Genomic DNA, 12,713 nt, shown 5'->3' with positions numbered 1-12,713 from the left:
CCTGTTAATAATTAATACCAGATATACTATACCTCGTATACCCATACCTATACCTACCTTAACCCACCCGAAATCACTTCACATCGACCCGCATCCGCACATTCCTTCCACTTTTCTCCCAACCCCGCCACCATGAGCCAAACTACACAAAGAGCCTTCGTGGTCGAACACCTCGACCCCGAATTGGGCCCATGGTCCGCCCTTGAGTACGGATGCATCGCTCGCGAATCCCATGATCGTGGCGCCCGATTCCTGCTCAGTTCCGTGCCCGCAGAGCTGCAGATGCCCGCCGACCTGGCGGCCACCCCAGGCCTCGAGGTGGAACAGCGCAGTGTGGAAGATATCTTTGCTGACAAGAAGGAGCGTGTTTGTCTGCTGGACCCCGCTGCTCAGGTTGAGTTGAGCCCCGAGGACGGTGATAACTTTGATGTCTTTCTCTTTGGCGGTATTCTCGGTATGAACGAATCCTTTAACATTTCAACCCGGTGACTATGGGGAGGAGAGGAGTCCCGCACTCAGAGCAACATTGAGTTTGGAGGCTAACATGTACTTGTATTTCCTGGATGACTGCAGGCGATGATCCTCCTCGCGGTAAGTGCTCTCTCCATACAGCGTACACAGAGTACATGCATATACTCTGCATGTACTCTGTATTGGATCTACCTCACTGACAACATCAATCATAGATCGCACCTCAGAATTGAGGAAGAAGGGCTATGTTGGCCGCCGCCTGGGACCTAAGCAGATGACGACCGACACAGCGGTGCGTGTCACTCGTCTTGTCGTGCATGAAAAGGGTAAATTTCTTCTTCTCCTATACATCCTCACTATTATCAAGCCACTGCTAACTCTTCCAGTCCCCCTGGAACAAATCTCCTACGTCGACTACCCAGAAATCCTGATCAACGAGCACGAACGGACTGAGATGCCGTTCCGCTACGTGAAAGATGCCGCTGGCCAGCCAATCATGCCTCCGGTGAGTGCCCCTCCAATAACGCTAAGATACTTAGGACTTAGGGGCTTGTGCTGAGACTCTTCAGGGATGGTGGATCTGATTAAGAAGGACGCCGACAAGTCCATCGATCTATTCTAAACGTAAAGCCGGCGGGCTTGGCTGGGTTGTTCCACCGGTTAGATCAAAAGTACTCTGTTCAGGGCTAGTGGTAGGCACTGCTAGTTATTTATATCTGTTTCATATTTTCCTTCCTCTGCCCTCCTACATAAGTACAGTAGTACTACTAGTAGTCGTATCATGATCGTATTCTCTTTCCTCCCACTACCTGAGTACTAGGTATCTTCTCCTATCTTATTCTGCTCCTCTTGCGGCCAATCTTTCTCTATAGACCGCCCGAACAGGCAAGGGGCAGTGAGCATCACGCAGTTATATACAGTATCGTATTAGTATAACAGTTATACCAAGCACTGTGTTTTGTAATAAACACATAATACCAATACATAACCATAACCCAATGCCACGCCAGCCTGTCCGCTTGTTTCGTCATCCTTTGAAACCACCTCAACTTCTCCCTTTTGCTTTAGCAACACGTCTACACTTCTTGTAACTTCTTTTGGCCCCAAATTCACCCTTCTTTCCCCTCCTTTCATCCCGGCCTCGACGATCGCTTGATTCGCGCATCGTCTGCGCCGGGCCTCTGCATCTGCATCTCATCCCTTCCACCTGGGCATGATTGCGACCATCATCAGCTCTATCGCCAACACCAACCTACACCGTGACCCGCTACGATGATCCCTATACCTTCTTTCGCCCGCTCAAAGGGCAGCGCCTTGGTCGCTCTCATCTTGGACTCTCGCTCTATTATCACCTTCGCTAGCGACGGCCAAATCAGCCGCTGATTACTATGTTCACGATCTTCCGGGCGCGCCCACAGATGGGCCGCTATTGAAGATGCACGCCGGGTGAGTTTGATGCGCGGAGGGAACCAAAACCTTCTCTATACCCAACCTTGTTTCCAAGGTTCCCCATATCCAATACATCCTTTTGTCTCATTCTAACCATTCTTCAATCTAGCCATATCGAAGTCGACCCAGCCACAAACGGCAACCTATTCTTCTGGCACTATCAAAACCGCCACATCGCAAACCGACAACGGACGGTGATATGGTTGAATGGTGGCCCGGGATGCAGTTCTATGGATGGCGCGCTGATGGAAGTCGGCCCCTACCGCGTGACGAATAATCAGACATTGGAATACAACAAGGGTTCTTGGGATGAATTCGCCAATTTACTCTTTGTTGATCAGCCCGTTGGAACTGGATTCAGTTACGCAGAGACAAACAGCTATCTGAAAGACCTGGATCCGTTGTCGGCGCATTTTATGATATTTTTGGACAAGTTCTTTGCCCTGTTCCCCGAGTATGAGAAGGATGATGTGCGTGAAACCCTATCTGAGCTGGCTGTTGAAGACCAATGCTAATTGATACCCCTTGACAGATCTATCTCGCCGGTGAATCTTGGGCCGGTCAATCTATCCCATACATCGCCAAAGCAATCCAGGAACGAAACAAAGCCGCGAAGAAAAACGGTAAATCGAAATGGCCGCTCAAGGGCGTACTTATTGGCAACGGCTGGATCTCGCCCAAGGACCAATATCCGTCATACTTCGATTTCCTCGAACGAGAAGGCCTTATCGAACAGGGCACCGATACTTACAAGAAGCTCGACGCATTGAACGAATACTGCAAGACGCAATTGAGCGAAGCCGAAAACAAAGACGCCCTCAACGTGGAACCGTGCGAACTCGTCATGAGGAGTTTCCTGGACCTGACCTCAGAAGCCGGCCAATGCTTCAATATGTACGACGTGCGCCTGAAGGACAAAGTCACCAACAGCTGTGGCATGGGTTGGCCTCTCGACCTGGACAACGTGGAACCCTACCTCCGACGAGCCGACGTCGTCAAAGCTCTAAACATCAACCCGGCAAAGGCATCTGGCTGGAGCGAGTGCAACGGCGATGTCGGAAAAGCCATGTCAACGCTGAATTCAAAGCCTGCCATCACGCTTCTCCCGGGCCTAATCGAGTCCGGCCTCAACGTCCTTCTTTTCAGCGGCGACAAGGATCTCATCTGCAACCACATTGGAACAGAGACAATGATCCACAACATGAAGTGGAAGGGCGCCTCCGGTTTCGAAACCTCCCCTGGAGTCTGGGCCCCACGCCACGACTGGACTTTCGAAGACGAACCAGCCGGCTACTACCAGCACGCCCGAAACCTGACCTACGTCCTCTTCTACAATTCCAGCCACATGGTCCCCTACGACCAGCCCCGACAAACCCGCGACATGCTAGACCGCTTCATGAAAGTGGACATCGCCAGCATCGGCGGCAAGCCCGCCGTCTCGCTAATCGACGGCGAAAAGCTACCCCAAACATCCGTCGGCGGCCAAACAAACAGCACCGCCGCAGAAGAACAAGAAGAGAAGAAACTCAAAGAAACCGAGATGCACGCCTACACCAAATCCGGCGAGGCGATTCTAGTCGTCGTCATTATCGGAGTCCTCATCTGGGGCTTCTTCATCTGGCGCAGTCGTCGCTCGCACAAGGGGTACTACGGTGTTAAGAATACATCCGAGATCATGCCGCGGTCTGTCCTGGATCGATTCGGGAATAAGCGCTCGACGAATGATGTCGAGGCTGGTGATTTTGACGAGTCCGAGCTGGATGATCTTCAATCCCCTGGTATTGACCGTGAGCACTATGCTGTTGGTGATGTCAGTGATGAGGAAGCGGAGGAGGGCGATGGCCTGCATGATAGTCGTGCTGGGGCAAAACGTGGTAGTCAACAATGATTTGAAACAGCATATTGCGGGCGCAGGCATGGTGCCTTTCATTTTTGATGCTTTTGTGTGATTCCCCTTTTTTTGATGTGCATCAGGTAACCGTTGCCTGGAGTAGGTCTCGTCTTGTCTCGGATTGGATTGGATCGAACTCGGACATTTCCATAGATTAAATGTTAAAATATATCCATTGCTATGTATAAGCAATTGTCAAGTTCTCAATTAATGAGTACTAGTAAAAATCCCCTGTAATAATTCATTCTACGAGTCCCATAGATATCAACCCCACCTCAGCCAAGCTTAACTTGCGGCCAAAATTTCCCCTCCGCACTTCACCCCTCACCTTCACCACCCTCAACTCACCTTCTTCACATTCACCTCCCACCACTGGCACACAGCCACCACATTCAAAATGGCACCCTCAAAACTCACCCACATCTCCGACCTAACCCCACCCTCCCTCGAACGAACCTGGCTCACAACCCCCCCACCCGACCCTCCCCATCGTCGCAACCTGCAGCTCCGACAAAACAGTCCGAATCTACTCCCTAACAAACTTCACCCTCCTCTCAACAATAACCGGCGGCCACAAACGCAGCGTCCGAACCGCTGCCTGGAAACCCCACATCACCGGCGAAAGCGTCCTAGCAACCGGCTCCTTCGACGCAACAGTCGGAATCTGGCGCCGCTGGGACTCCTACGGCACCACTGACACCACCCCCACCACCACCAACACCACCACCACCGACGCCTCCGAAGATGATCACGGTGACGACTCCGACGAAGAATGGCGCTTCGCCGTCCTCCTCGACGGCCACGACTCAGAAGTAAAATCCATCTCCTGGAGCCCATCAGGCCTCCTCCTCGCAACCTGCGCACGGGACAAATCAATCTGGATCTGGGAAGACCTCGACGACGGCGACAACAATTTCGAAACAGTCGCCGTAATGCAAGAACACGGCGGCGACGTCAAATGCGTCTCATGGCATCCTGTCGAGGAATGTCTCGCCTCCGCGGGGTACGACGATACTATTCGGGTTTGGAGGGAGGATCTCGATGATTGGGGTCAGGTTGCTTGTATTAAAGGGCATAGTGGCACTGTTTGGTTCTTGGATTGGGAGGGCGTTGATACTTGTCCTACCACTTCGTCCTCGACAGCAGCTCCGCAGGAGCTGTCAAGCCAGTGGCGTTCGCAGCGAAGTCTCTCCGGACCGAGACTCGTTTCCTGCTCGGACGATCGTACAGCGCGCATTTGGCGCCGCGTGCCGAAGGAAAGTGCCAACTCGGCGCTGTCATCCGCGCAGACGGGGATTCCGAGTATTATTCGGCCTAGCGGGACGGATGAGGAGTGGGTGGAGGATAGTTGTCTTCCGCATGCGCATGAACTGGCTATCTACGCTGTTGCTTGGAGTCGGCGGACGGGGATTGTTGCGTCTGTTGGTGCTGATGGGCGGATTGTGCTTTATGAAGAGCGGTTTATTGCGCAGGAGGGTGGAACTGTAAATTCTGCCGACGCTGACGCTGATGCCGAGGCTATGGATACGAGTGATGATGCTACGCCGGCCCTGTTGCGGACGGAGTGGTCGATTGTTGCGGTTGTGGATGGAGCGCATGGGATTTATGAGATCAATCATGCGGCTTGGGCTAAGAGGGCGGATCGGGGTTCGGGGGGTGAGGAGGAGGAGGTGCTTGTCACGACGGCGGATGATGGGAGTGTTAAGGTTTGGGGGTTTCAGCGGTGATTGAGGATTTGATTGAGATGGGGTACTAGTATATATCATGTCACGACTCGGATCTTATTTGATGATACTGGTACTCTCTTAAGATCTGGTATAAAATGGATGCGGCGGATCCGGGGTTTACTGGAGGCTGTCACAGACTTCCAATCTGGTTGCGCCACTGTACAGTACCTACCAAAGTACATTGCAATTAAAATTTAGAATAAAATGAAAAGACACATTAATCGAATGCTTGAAACCATGATATAACTTGAATCCTTCTTGTATGAATAAAATGTAGTATTGCAGAACTTGAACCTCAGTTATAACCGATCTAAACGCCTTGCCTATACAATGCGCAATACCCTGCCAATCTGCCAGTGCCTATCCCATCCCAGCGTCACTGAAAAAAAAAAGGAAAAAAAAAAACTCGCAAAGCCCCCAGAACCCATTAGAACCCGATCATATATGTATGTATTATCCAAACGCCGCCGAATCCCATTACTGCAAAGCCCCCTCTTCATATACACGTTCATAAACAGCCCCATGACACAACCAATCCACTTCCTTAACCTTCTCAAGCTCATCAACCAGCTTCCCCACCTCATTGACAAACTCGGGCATACCCGCACCAGCAAGACTCTGACTAGCCGTCGTCGTAGCCCGAACTCGCTCCGAGGCACTAGACGCACTAAGTCGGGAAAGAACATGGCTCCGCAACCGCGAAAGCATCAACTTAGCAACCGGATCCGAAAAACTAGGCGCCGAAACATTCCCCACCCCATTCTCCGCAAGTCTAGAAATTTCAGGATTGATCTGGACAACCTGCGGAGCAGCGGTGACAACAGCTTTAGCAACAGGCGCCAGGACGCGGCGGATCGTCGACGAAAGCTGCGCGCTCGCATTCGGTGGCATCGGGTGCGTGGACTCTAAGATGGACTGGACGCGCTCGGCGCTGATTTCGTTGAAGTCTCAGGGACATTATGCGGTCGGCTTCTGTTTTCCAGTGGGAGCGGGCGTCTCTTTTCAGCAGGTTCTTGGCTGTGAGGAGGATCGAGGCTGTTGCGACGATTTGGAAGGCTTTGGCGTGTAGTCGTTCCAGACGGGACTGGTCTAGGACTAGTGTTTCGGGGATGAGATCCTCGGAGACGATCGCGTTGCTTAGGACGAGGTCTGCGAGGCCGTAGGCGTAGACTCTTGATGCGGAGGGTTGGGGTTCGCCGTGGATACTTTCTGGATCTCGCTTTTTCATTTCGTCCACGATCATTTTGCGGTGGGTTCGCCAGAAGCGGCGTGTTTTGCCTAGGCTGGTTGAGCCGTCGGTTAGACCCTTGTCGAAGGTTCGTTGCTCGTAGCCCGGTGCTTCTTGGATTAGTTGGGGCGCTGCGACTTGGATCATGAAGTTTGTGTGGTCTAGCGAGAGGAGGTCGATTATTCCCATCAGTCGGGCTAGTTTGTCAATCGCGTCTCCTGAGGTATCTTCGGCAAAAGCCTTGACTGCGGTATCACGGTATGGAGCACAGAGACGGGGCAGGATATTGTTCATGAAATCGAAAAAGTTCTCGTAAGAGAATGTCCCCGCTTTGCACTGGCTTTCGACCAGCTTTGGGTCCAGTACTTCGCTGATAAGCACGTAGAGGGAGTTTCCGGGTCGTAGTGAGCGTAAGAGTCGGTCTTGAATGACAGTGGCCATGGCAACAGTCCAGCCGGTGCCATGTCCTGCCTCGACATCTTGCCTCATTTGCTCACACATGTGTTCCATAATCTTCTCCCGAGGACCAGTGTAAGAGGTTTCCTCGATCTTAAACTCTTTGTTTATAAGTAGCTCATGAACTAGCTCTCGGTTATCAGGCAGAGCTGTGAGGATCTTTGTAAACCGCTCATGCGGCGATGTGCGCTGCTTCTCGAGTTCGTGAAGGACCGTGGAATCAATATTGTTGAATGATTCGCTGATGGGAGAAGTGACGTTTTCAGACAAAACGTCCGTCGACGAAGCTTCAGCAACCTCAGCGGATCGAGGAATAGCCTGCTTGGAGGAGGATCGCCTCTTTTCTCGCTTTGCTTTCTTCAGCGAGACCCGGACCATTTCCATGGCACGATCAGATCCCGCGAGTCGCTTGAGTCGGGCTAGGAGAAGAATCTGGTTCTGTCGAATACCCTGTCGATAATCCTCCGCAACGCCGCCAGCTTGATCATTCTTGACGGTTTGCCAGATGAGCTCCAACTCAACGAACTGCGCCAGCATGATCTCAATCAAAACGGATGAATCATGCGACTTCCAAGCATGGAACGCGGAAAAGAAAACATTATGCGACTCGCATAGTATTTGAAGATCAGCCGTAATCACTGTCGGCGAACAACAGCCGGACGAAAGCAACGCAATGACCTGATCAAAAGCCACAAGAAGCTCCCTCGCCTTGGAAATAAGATCCTGCTCCTGTTCACCATCACCGCTCAAAACCTCAGCCGGATGCGTGACAATCAAATAGCTGCTCAGAAACGTGCGCACAGCACCACGCTCGCCCATCGCTCCACCCTCCATATCCTGTAACCCGCACAGCCGAAGAACCTTGGTCATAGTATCCAAAACACCACGGTTCGACAGAAAAGCTCCCACCTTCTCAAAAGTCATTTCCCGCACCTGCTCCACCGAAAGACCCAATCCCTCAAACTCCAGCATCACAGCCTTAGCCCGATGCGTCCTCCACACACGCTGGATCTTCCTCGCCGCCGCATCCCGCGTCAGCGACTTCGTCACAGACCGCGCCATCTTCTTCTCCTCAGCAACAGGCAAACTCCCCGTCCGCTGCCTCCGATGCGTCTGCTGATAAGCCGTGCGCCGCTTCTCAGCCTCGGCCAATTTCTCCGCCATCTCTAGGCGAATGCGCGCGTGTTCAGAGGCCTGCTTCTCGCGCTGATCTTCCGCCTTCTTCTTCGCGCGCTTGACCTGGTCCTCGCACTTAGCCGCAATGTCCGCAAGGAGGCGTTCCCGAGCCTGCTGTGCAGCCAGCGCTCGTTCCTCGATATGCAAGTTCCGGGTAGCCGCCTTTGACAGCGCGGCGCGCAATCTCACCTTCTCAGCATGTAGGGCGCGGTCGGCCAGTCGCGCTTTGCGAGTCTCGATGATGGTCGTTCGGCGCAGGTGTTGGGCGATATTGTCTGTGCTGGTCGAGCCGTTCGAGGAGGCGGAGTGGATGGAGGAGATTGAGCTGCGGCGCGAGGAGGCTGTTGAGCCGCGGCGGACTTTGCTGTTGCGGCGGTAGAAGCGGGCGGCGATGTGTGGTGGGAGTGTTAGTGGTGGTGCGGCGGGTTCGTCGGAAAGCATTTCCACGTCTGGTTCGCTGACGGTTTCGGGGGAGAGGGGGGTTGGGCCCGCGTCGGGGAGTTGGATCTCGATATCCGAGTTACGACGCATTTTGACGAGTCTGTAGCTCGGGGCGAGACTGCTTGCTCTGCGCTGCGCTGCGCTGCGTTGCTCTGCTGCGTAGGTAGGACTGGAGGGGCAGTCCGGACTGATAAGCGATTAGAGCAAACAAGGGGATAGTCAGAATCGCAGGTGCAGTTTGACGTGCGTAGAGGGACAGGTTCAGTGTCGCACTGGAGATCTTATATGAAGGTTCAGGATTTTGAAAGGAGGAGTATGAAAGCGTGAAACGGAGAAGATGAAGGAGTATGCTCGTGCTTGTTCTCGTGCTCGTGCCCGTGCGGCCGGGGTTGCGGAGAGATCTGTGCTGCGTTTCAGAGTGAAGGAGAGAAAGGGGAGGTTAAATCATGGCGAAAATGCAATAGTAACAAGGGATAGAATAGCAGAAACAAAGATGACCGAACTGGAACTCGCTCCGAAAGCAACCTTGGAAGCAGTTCGGAACTGTTGAAACAGATGGAATCCCACCGCAAGCAGCAGAAGACGTCAACAATGCTTAGATAAGCTGAGATGATGACATGAGAATACTCATATTGGGTTAAATGTATACATGGTAGACTATATCGATAGTATTATATTTGGTCTAAATACCTACTTGGAACAAGAATCTACATGCCATGTTCTAGTCAAGTTGATCTATCGTGTTTCTATAGTTCCTGTAGTTCCCACTGTAGGTGCAGATGCACTTAGTCAGACAGCCACGCGTACATATTAAGTACCTAAAGGTAACTATGTAACAAACTATGGGGAAGATGTACTACTTACGAAATACGGAGTACCAGGTCCGGAGTAATACTGAATTAGCACTGCTTAGCCTGTTTCAGATCACCGTTTTGATCGTCATCATCTCATCATTTGATCTCATTTCATCCCTGACACTCACGGTCACTGCCACTCATGCTGGCCACGGGGCCATATATTTACACTTTACACTACTCGCACCACTATAATATAGGTACCAGGCTTCAGGTTAAAGATCCCATTTGCAATTCTCTTTTAAAAGTAAAATACACGCCGGTGTGAAAAAAAAAAATTGGGTTCATTACATGCTCATAGCGCCAACGGCCAGACAAAGCGAAACGCCCAGCCAAATTCCTCCGTGTCTCCTCCCCATTTGTACTGTCATTTCAATCAACGCTTGCGAGCTCCACCAGGTCGAGGCTTCATCTCATCCGGCCCCACAGGGTGCAGCATGACCTTGTTCGTAGTCTGCTGGGTATTGGCCGAGTATCCCTTACTCCAATCGTAGCTAACAGCATACGCAAAGATATTGCCATTGCGGCTGAAAGCAGTGCTGGAGATCGGACCCCCAACAGACGGGTAGCCCTTGAGTCGGTGCTTAGCATCCTTATCCCAGAAATGGAACGTGCCGTCGCTACCGGCCGTGCTAAATGTTCCATGCACAGGGTGGAAATTGATCGAGTTGACAGAGTAGATGTTGCAGATGTCCCGGTTCGCGGGCGGGGTTTCACGATGACACTTGAAGGAGAAGTTGGACGCAGAGTCCTTCTCTTCGACGTACTGGATGGCACAGCGGCCTTCGATACTGCCGACGGCGAAACCGCTCGCGTCCGCGAAGCAGCTGACTACCCGCGTCTGCCACTTGAGGGGGGGATTGCATGGTCTTGTAGAATTTGGTGGGGTTGTCGAGGTTGACGATGTTGATGTATCGGTCCGCGGTGCCGATGACTAGCAGCTTGTTCTTGACATCCATTGTGTAAACGCGGTCCTGGCATTCAATCTGTGCGATCGGGTTCGACTGTCGCAGATCCCAGTATTTGACTGTTTTGTCCCATGAGCCGGTGATGAGGAGCGGAGATCCGCCGACGGATGGGTTGGGGATCATGTGGACGCTTCGAATGGGCGCATCGTGCGCGGCGACCTGGACGGGGGTCGTAGCTCCGGCGCCTGAGATCGAGCATGCGGGCGGCCTTGTCGGCACCAGCACCGACGACCTTCGATCCATCCTGGGAATGCATTAGTTTGGCAGCTCGGGTTGGGGAGAATGTATAGCCAAGGGTATTTTACCGGAGACCAGCAGCAGCTCAAGACGGGAGCCTCGTGTTCGAATAGAGCTTTTCCATCACTCAGACCTTGTTCGTTAATCTCGTAAATGCGGACTTTCTTATCCCACGATGCAACAGCCAAGTGATCGGAGGCGGGTGAGAAGGCCATGTCAGAGATGCTATCCTCGGGAGGTTGGTTGAGAGCTACATCTTTTGAGATGTCGCCTGTAGTATTCGCCGCACCGGCAGACGCGGACGCAGCGCTGGCGCCGCCGCCAAAGAGAGTCGACATCACAAGGGCGCGCTGTGATTTGTTTGAGTGAGGGAGTTGCGGGCGTCGGAATGTGAGAGAAAGTGTGATGAGCTGTAGCGTGACTCACACTACGACTAAGGCCCAGCGAAGGGCGAAAAGAGGGTTTGGTGAGGGAGGATGGGGGTGTTTGGAGAGAGCTGGAAAAAGTAATTCGTGAAGCTGGTTGAAGCCGGCCAATCTCGAGCGCGATGCCGGCAGAATTGACAGACCGCCTTCTGTTTACAACAGCCAACTATAAACACTACCACCATCAATTATCAAAGTATTTAAATAGGGCATAGATATGATTGGATCTATCAAAGAGAAAGGGTTTAGAGAAGGTAATATTCTCAAAGCATTCTTTTGAATTTAAATAATCAATAAACGCAGAAATATCATATACTAGGGTCATATAGCCATAATTTGGAGCATGACATCATCAAAGGCAGTTTGGCCGAGTGGTCTAAGGCGATTGACTAGAAATCAATTCTCTTCGGAGGCGGCGGTTCAAATCCGCCAGCTGTCGGTTTATTTTTTGCTTTTTATAAAGCAATACCTAGTGTAGTGGGGAGGATTCTCTGTATAAAGATAGGAGGACCGAGCGCTGATAACTGAAACTGAATGGTTATCAAGGACTACTTGGATAGAATCAATTTCTCTTTGTTATGCACTAGCTTCATACAATTTACTATGGTTTTGTTTTTCGTTTGGCAAGAAATCGGAATTTTTGAGATAGCTCAGCGCTTTGTTCGAGTTGCGTCCCAGTTGAATCGACCTTCGTATCAGAGAGTGCGACGCCAACAAGCACCCCCACTTCACTAGGTACTACTAGTAGTAATTTAGCTACCTTTTAACATTTTTTTAGAAAATACTAGTAAGCTTCAATCCCAGATTCCATACTAGAAATTGTACACCATACCCACTGCATCCATCCAGAGCTTGATAACCATAAGAGTGGTGAACATATCTGGGGTTCTTACACACCTGGGCAGACAGAAGAGTTCACAGAGTCCGCTGTGAAAGTTCAAAATTTGACCCCAGAGCAAAATCTGCAGGCTCTTCACAGCGCCGTCACGGAAAGTCCACATCATAATATGTATGTATATATATATCCCTCTCCCTCGACGTCTTGGAATGCTGGCGGGTTGGAAATACCTGGGGCCTATCGAGAACCTTCCAATTTGTCTCGAGCCAGGCTCTTGTCAATGGGAAGGGCTGTGGCTCCGGGGCTTTACTAGTAGTAGTGTGCCCTGGTCAAGTTTGAGCGGCAGAGGCATCTGCTGGGTTGTTATCGAAACCCTAAATTTACTTTTTGATCAACTACTAGCCTTTTATGACCTTCCAAGGTTGAATATATATGTCCAGGTGTCTTAAGAAAGTCAGGTATGTTTTTCTTGACAAGAGACTTTCAAACCTTGGAATTTGCCCGGTGTACTGAAGCCCTTCCAAAATGGGACATATAGTAGGGATACTAATG

General features: G+C 51.5%; 5 protein-coding genes across 5 annotated transcripts; 3 read left to right on the top strand and 2 right to left on the bottom strand.

Annotated features, from left to right (window-relative positions):
* Nucleotides 1-132: 132 nt before the first annotated feature.
* On the top strand, nucleotides 133-1,093 carry N7533_011361 (SAM-dependent methyltransferase; the record flags this gene model as incomplete). Its single annotated transcript, XM_057108011.1, has 5 exons — nucleotides 133-454; nucleotides 574-591; nucleotides 687-797; nucleotides 858-980; nucleotides 1,041-1,093. The coding sequence occupies 5 exons, from the start codon at nucleotides 133-135 to the stop codon at nucleotides 1,091-1,093; spliced, it is 627 nt and encodes a 208-aa protein (XP_056955389.1).
* Nucleotides 1,094-1,783: 690 nt separating this feature from the next.
* On the top strand, nucleotides 1,784-3,808 carry kexA (serine-type carboxypeptidase kexA; the record flags this gene model as incomplete). Its single annotated transcript, XM_057108010.1, has 3 exons — nucleotides 1,784-1,917; nucleotides 2,030-2,390; nucleotides 2,453-3,808. Coding segments are annotated over 3 exons (1,851 nt in total), but the record flags the coding sequence as incomplete, so codon positions are not given.
* A 400-nt stretch (nucleotides 3,809-4,208) lies between these two features.
* Nucleotides 4,209-5,538, top strand: cia1 (iron-sulfur cluster assembly protein CIA1; the record flags this gene model as incomplete). Its single annotated transcript, XM_057108009.1, has 2 exons — nucleotides 4,209-4,302; nucleotides 4,331-5,538. 2 exons carry the CDS (start codon nucleotides 4,209-4,211, stop codon nucleotides 5,536-5,538), a joined length of 1,302 nt encoding a protein of 433 aa, XP_056955387.1.
* A 477-nt stretch (nucleotides 5,539-6,015) lies between these two features.
* N7533_011358 (IQ calmodulin-binding motif domain protein) lies at nucleotides 6,016-8,929 on the bottom strand (the record flags this gene model as incomplete). Its single annotated transcript, XM_057108008.1, has 2 exons — nucleotides 6,016-6,469; nucleotides 6,495-8,929. The coding sequence occupies 2 exons, from the start codon at nucleotides 8,927-8,929 to the stop codon at nucleotides 6,016-6,018; spliced, it is 2,889 nt and encodes a 962-aa protein (XP_056955386.1).
* Nucleotides 8,930-10,069: 1,140 nt separating this feature from the next.
* On the bottom strand, nucleotides 10,070-11,236 carry sonA (putative nuclear pore complex protein (SonA); the record flags this gene model as incomplete). Its single annotated transcript, XM_057108007.1, has 3 exons — nucleotides 10,070-10,417; nucleotides 10,461-10,905; nucleotides 10,974-11,236. 3 exons carry the CDS (start codon nucleotides 11,234-11,236, stop codon nucleotides 10,070-10,072), a joined length of 1,056 nt encoding a protein of 351 aa, XP_056955385.1.
* Between the last annotated feature and the right edge of the window lie 1,477 nt (nucleotides 11,237-12,713).

Source organism: Penicillium manginii, assembly GCF_028828005.1.
Source record: "Penicillium manginii strain IBT 31320 chromosome Unknown utg000008l:1.0-3226943.0:1.0-3228205.0, whole genome shotgun sequence".
NCBI classification, from domain to species: Eukaryota; Fungi; Ascomycota; class Eurotiomycetes; order Eurotiales; family Aspergillaceae; genus Penicillium; species Penicillium manginii.
The sequence above is the reverse complement of the archived record's forward strand: the minus strand, read 5'-3'. Positions and strand labels throughout refer to the sequence as shown.